The following is a 6,551-nucleotide window of genomic DNA, read 5'->3' as shown; positions in this document are numbered from 1 at the left end:
CAGCTGAGGGCGCCCTTCCTTATGCGCAGCACAATTCAGTGAGATGGGACACACACGGTGGGGGGGGGGGGGGGGCTGAAGGCAGGGTGTCACTGCTGACAGGGCAGGCACAGCTGGAACGGCACTGATACTAGCTCTGAACTTCAGAGCCCTGCAGGAAGTTCCTTCTGAGTCGGGGATCTGGGTGTCTCTTGAGAGAGGAAAAACAGGAGCTCCAATGCTAAATAAAAAGCTCCATCACATCACAGCATTGTCTTTTTAGCCACATCCCTCACTCGTGCTGCATACTGAAATCTTGGCACTGTCCTGACGCTTCCGTTGGTGTATGGTTTCCAGTTGAGAGCCCCTGGAGGTCAAGGACATTTTGTATCCATTACCTGGATCTAGCAGAGGGCTGAGCACAGAGAAGGTATTAATGTTTCTTCAGTGAGAGAACTCTATGCTATCTGATCAGCACATCCTGTCGATTCTTCTTCTACAAGTTATTCTCCTGTCTGTAGCCCTCATCTTTGTTGCCAGGGCCAATGTAACGGATGCTGTGTGCCACCCAGATTTCCCTTCACAATGAGATGCCCATTCCCCTTGACCCCAGAGCTAAGGACCTCCCCAAGAATTGGCCTCCTTCCAAAGGAAGCTACTTACCCACGGTTAAGCCTCTTCCTGGGGGCAGCCCACATCCAATAACCGGCCAATGCTGGCAGGGGTGACTCCAGCCTCTGCACCTCACATTGAGGTAACTCTGAAGGACCATGGAAGATCCAGAGCTTCGCGTGGGTTGGGCTGAGGCCTGTGTTGTGACTGCATCGCAGATCACCTTTGCCCTCTGCCCCAGAATGCTTCCTTTATCCCTCACAGGTTGAGGGCTCTCAATGCCCTAGGGAAAGACGGCAAGAGGCTGAGGACAATTACTTGCCTATTTAAGTCAGAGGGGCCTCCTTGGCAGTAAAGAGATTCTCATCTCCTTCAGCCAGAGGGCCAAAGCAGCAGAGGTGCAGGCCAGGACATAAGTGAAGGGAGCAGAACTCCAGAAAAGACTGAATTCTCAACCAGGCAAGTCTGCCGTGCCAGGGTCAGGGCCCCAGCTGGGAAGGGACTTGAGATGGGGATCATGGCAGCTCCAGAGCTCCCTGTGAGATTGGCTGTTGCCTTTGTTGTAACTGCATTGCAGTTCCACTTGACGCTCTTGAGAACCTTGAAACCCCAGATCCCCAAACACTGGCCTGCAGGTGTGACCCACTGCCCCCTGCATGAAGACAACTCAAAGGCTTCCCCTTCGTAATCTGTTCCCACCCCGCCTCCTGGCTGCCTAGCCAATACGTGGTCAAGTCACAACACCACGTGGCCAGAGAAGTGCTGGGTCAGTGAAGGGAGGAGAGTCCACAAGTCCCAGGAGCCGTAAGACCCCATCAGTGTGCACTGGCAGAAGCAAGGAGGAGATAGACGGGACGGATCTGGAGGATGGCAAGTCCAGGGAAACAGAATGTAAGTTCTGTTTCTGTCCTGTTATATTCAGAACATAAGAATAAAAAGTTGGACACACACGTTCACGCCCGGCTCGAGATGGCGGCGGCGGCGGCAGCGGCGGGGGACTCGGACTCCTGGGACGCGGACACGTTCTCCGTGGAAGACCCGGTGCGGAAGGTGGGGGGCGGCGGCACCGCCGGCGGGGATCGCTGGGAAGGCGAGGACGAGGACGAGGACGTCAAGGATAACTGGGATGATGATGATGACGAAAAAAAAGAGGAAGCAGAAGTAAAACCAGAAGTAAAAATTTCAGAAAAGAAAAAATTAGCAGAGAAGATAAAAGAGAAAGAACGACAACAGAAGAAAAGGCAAGAAGAAATTAAAAAGAGGTTAGAAGAACCTGAAGAACCTAAAGTGTTAACACCAGAAGAACAATTAGCAGATAAACTCCGGCTAAAGAAATTACAGGAAGAGTCAGACCTCGAATTAGCAAAAGAAACTTTTGGTGTTAATAATACAGTTTATGGAATAGATGCTATGAACCCATCTTCAAGAGATGACTTCACAGAGTTTGGAAAGTTGTTAAAAGATAAAATTACACAATATGAAAAGTCACTATATTATGCCAGTTTTTTGGAAGCCTTAGTTTGAGATGTGTGTATTTCATTGGAAATTGATGACTTGAAAAAGATTACCAATTCATTGACTGTGCTTTGCAGTGAAAAACAGAAGCAAGAAAAGCAAAGCAAAGCCAAAAAGAAGAAGAAAGGTGTGGTTCCTGGAGGGGGATTAAAGGCCACCATGAAAGACGATCTGGCAGATCATGGTGGTTATGATGGAGGATATGTACAAGACTATGAAGACTTCATGTGACATTTTATCTTCTCCTGGTGTCTTCTTTCTGTTGCCCACAATCCCTTCAACATGTAGCACAACTTCCTTTCCTTTCAGTTCTGCCAAATGCTACAATCAGAAGTGCAGTATCTTTTGTGCTGGTAATTTAACCCCTTGACAACTTAGGTGCTAATGTGCAAAAGAGGGAACTTGGATCTTGCTGCCAAGGGGTGAAAATTGGGAACCTCAGTTGCTACTAAATCATAGTTTAAAAAAACAAACCTAATAATGTTGTCATTGTTGCTATCTGATTCCATAGCAGCAGTCACTAAATTGGAAACAAAGGTTGCAGCACGACAAAAAATTGTGTAGTATTTACCAGCACCCTTCAGTAATACAGCCTTAACCATACCTCCTTGAACTACTTCATAACTTGTCAAGAAAAGCAGTTTGCAGCAAGGGCATGTGGTATGCACCTAGTATTATAATTGCTTTGTCTTAAAATTGAGCGTGAGGATATTAAAAATACATTGTGAAGAAGACTGCTTATCTCAGAGTGAAGATACAGCGGCTGAAAAGCACTAGTTTGATACTTAAAAATTAAATGACCAAAACCCTCCAACTTTGAAGCTGAAGAACGTAAACCTCTCCAATATTGCATTACAAGTTGTGGAATCTCTTGAATGCATAGACTGTCCAGTTTATATTTATCAGACTCTTCTACTGATGGAGTGCTTCACATGGGGGAGGGAAACTCTTTACCTGTTTTATTTGCCTGATTTAAGTGTCTGAGAAACAAATATCCTTTGTTTTCCTAGGCTGCGATGGAATAACTTTAACAGGGTTTTGGCATTTCCTTTCCTTTATAAAACATGCTCAGCAAACTGCACCAGTTAACTACAGTTTGGTAAATTGTTAGGTTAACAATTATGACATCTGCAATGTTTTATAAAGCAACTAATTTAATAAAATCACTATTGTGAGGACTTAAAAAAAAAAAAAGAATAAAAAGTTGGATAAGAGAGAGTTTATCGATATAACACTCTCCTATCATAGAAGATTGATATCCTGGCAAAGTCCCTAGAAGATTATGCAAATATGGGATAGGTTGGTTTCTAAAAGTTTGGAAAAAGCAATAGTTCATACTAAGTAAAACAAAAATGCCAGAACTGCCATGGTAAGTGGTGGAGAACGGGATTCAAGGCCCAGAGAAGTGGATATGCTAAAATGGTATATGATACAAGGTCACAAAACCCACCAACTACGTTCCATGGGAGGAAGGGCCAGAAGGACACTTTGTTTAGCAAAATGATGGGAAACATGTTGGTGAGAGGGGCACCGGCACTACTGAAAAAGCTCAGGGGTGGCAGCCCTCTGTGGGCCAGGGCTGACACTAGGAGATGCTGTAAGACAACTGGCTTCCCTGATAGCAATGGGATGATCGAGTCTCAAATTAATAGAGGCTGGGAAGCACATGGCACCAGAAGCAAGGTGGATGCAATGACTGTAATAAGGAGTGAAGTCAGAGCAGCAGCCGGGGAGCCTGACCCAGAGAGAACATGGAAATGGTTAATAGAACATGGCACCTGAAGAACAAGATAGACAGATGGGCAGCCAACACGGTATCATGCAACCTAACAATTAAAAGAAATTGAGGAGGCCAACGAAAGTACTCCAACAAAAAAATCAGAATCTGTTGCCCAGTTTCTGGACCTGGGCCAGTTTTCAGACCTGGAACTCAGTGACTAAAGGAAAAGCTCGGCTCGGAGGAAGGATCCTGCAATACTACGGCAACATATACGGGATGATTACCTCTGTCCTTCCCCAGGGGACCTATGAGCCAAGGGGAATATCCAGAGTCTAAGGCCTGGTCGGACACAGAAATAGGACATTGATATTGGGCACCCAAAGCATTATCATGACCCCGTTTGAAGGCAGGTGGGGGAGACATCTGGGGACCATATCAATAAAATACACATAACGTCCTGGTGCAGGTCTGAGAGTGGGCCCCCTGGGTCCACAGACCTGCCCAATGGTTATTTCCCTAGTCCCTGAATGTATAACCAAAATGGGTATATTTGGTAGTTAGGCAAACAAACTAGTTAACCAACCACACTGAGGAAGGCCAAGTGGAAGACTAGGACCCCCTCAAACCCACCCCACACCAGCAGAGAGAGTAAATCACAAACAGTACCATATCCTGTGGGAATGAGAAGCCATATAGAGGAGAGGGGTGGTGGCCCCCATATTCCCAACTGATTCACCAGTCAAGTCCCTACAAAAACCAGACAGATGTGGTATCTTTGCTAGAGAAAATTAACACTGCTTCAGGGACACAGTGGTACTTGGTATACGGCTACGCAGGCAACTGTATTCTTACCTATCTCTATTGCGAATGAGGGCCAGGAGCAGTTTGCATTCATATAAGGTGGATAAAACTATACATTTAGGGGCTGGCCCGGTGGCACAGCAGTTAAGTTCGCACGTTCCGCTTCTCGGTGGGCTTTGCCAGTTTGGATCCCGGGTACGGACATGGCACCGCTTGGCACGCCATGCTGTGGTAGGCATCCCACATATAAAGTAGAGGAAGATGGGCACAGATGTTAGCTCAGGGCCAGTCTTCCTCAGCAAAAGAGGAGGATTGGCAGTAGTTAGCTCAGGGCTAATCTTCCTCAAAAACAAAACAAAACTATACATTTACAGTCTTGCCCCAGGGCTATGTTAGCTCTTCTGCCCTCTGTCAACATACAGTCTGAAGGAAACTGGACCTTGTAGACATGCTGCAGGACATCACATTGGTCTACTACACTGATGACATCACGTCAATCAGACTGGATGAGCAAGAAGTGGCAACTATTGTGGGAGATAAAGCCTATAAAGATTCAGGAGCCTGCTGGGACATCCCCTTCAAAGTAAAGGACTCATTTCTCCCCTCACTAAAAAGGAATCATCATGCCCCATAGGTCAAAGTGGATTCTAAGGTCAGCAAAGTTCATTCGTGGAATACTACTCTGACCCACTTGCCAAGTCACATGGAAAGCTTTGAGTGGGGCCCAGAGCAGCAGTGACTGCAGCAAGTACAGGCTATGATGTAAGCAGTCTTGCCACTCGGTCCATACATCCTGGTAGAACTTATGGTATTCAAAGCATCTATGATGGTAAAGGGTTTATGGTAAACTTAACTGGAGAATCACTGTAGATGCACAGAGTTCTGGAGTAAGGCCATGGCATTTGTAACAGAGAACTGCCGTTGGAAAACAGCTCCTGGTTTGCTGCTGGGCCTTGGTAGAGTGTTTGATCACATGACTCGTCAGACATATAGCCATAAGTCTGAGTAGGCCCAGCAGCAAACCATTCTAAGATGGAAGTGGTACATAGGGCATTAGACATGAGCAGGGACAGAGGCATAAGTAGGCTGCATGAGCAGGTAGCCCAGAGTCCCTCTCATGTCATTCATTGCTGTCACACAGGTGCCTTTCCCTCAGCTCACTCCTATGGGCAAGATGGTAAGGATGTGTTCCTTATGGCCAACTTATAAAATTAAAAAAAGGCCAAGTTTGCTTGATAGGTGGGTTGGTTTGGTATGCAGATACAAGCCCAAGTTGGACTGCTGCTGCAATATACCCCCACTCAGGTGGCCCTTTACGACAGTGGTGAAGGGAAATCATTGCAAGGCAAGAATCAGGCTATCTAGTCATCCACTCATGTGGGAATAGAACAGCCCCCAGGCCAGTAAAAAAGCATGAACCCATGGGAGCAGCAAATAGCTTGGCTGGTTGGTCAAGAGCCCAAAAGGAGAAAGATGAGGTCAGGGACAAGGGTAGAGGCACATGAATGGATCTATGGGAGTGGGCATGGAGTAAAAAGATCTTTGAATGCACGTTAATGGGCACCAGAGAGCATCCACTATGGAAGAGGCACTAAACAACCAGGTTTAGTGACCAGTTGACATCAGCCATCTTCTTCATTAGCCACTCCTGTGCTGGCAAATGGGTGCATGAAAGGAGTAGCCATGGTGGCAGCAATGGAAGCTATATAAAGGGATTCCACTCACCAAGGCTGATCTAGCTACTGATGCTGCCAAACGTTTAACCTGAGAATACAGAGACCACTGCTGAGCCCTGGATACAATACCATCCCTCAAGGAGAAGCACCATCCATTTGATGGCAAGTTGTCTACGTGGGACCTCTTCCACTCCAGATGGGGTAGTAGACTATTTTTCTTGACCAGAATTGACACATTTGCCTTTCCT

The 6,551-nt window shown here is 46.5% G+C and overlaps 1 protein-coding gene across 1 annotated transcript; it reads left to right on the top strand.

The window, feature by feature from the left end:
- Positions 1-1,541: 1,541 nt before the first annotated feature.
- On the top strand, positions 1,542-3,187 carry LOC103554401 (eukaryotic translation initiation factor 3 subunit J-like). Its single transcript, XM_070594659.1, has one exon. The coding sequence runs from the start codon at positions 1,561-1,563 to the stop codon at positions 2,113-2,115; it is 555 nt and encodes a 184-aa protein (XP_070450760.1). The 5' UTR covers positions 1,542-1,560; the 3' UTR covers positions 2,116-3,187.
- The last annotated feature ends 3,364 nt before the right edge of the window (positions 3,188-6,551 follow it).

This window comes from Equus przewalskii, chromosome 25, assembly GCF_037783145.1.
Source record: "Equus przewalskii isolate Varuska chromosome 25, EquPr2, whole genome shotgun sequence".
NCBI classification, from domain to species: domain Eukaryota; kingdom Metazoa; phylum Chordata; class Mammalia; order Perissodactyla; family Equidae; genus Equus; species Equus przewalskii.
The sequence above is the reverse complement of the archived record's forward strand: the minus strand, read 5'-3'. Positions and strand labels throughout refer to the sequence as shown.

What these genes read in the sequence shown, in the direction of transcription:
- LOC103554401 (XM_070594659.1), top strand. Translation starts at nt 1,561, where the DNA reads ATGGCGGCGGCGGCGGCAGCGGCGGGGGACTCGGACTCCTGGGACGCG.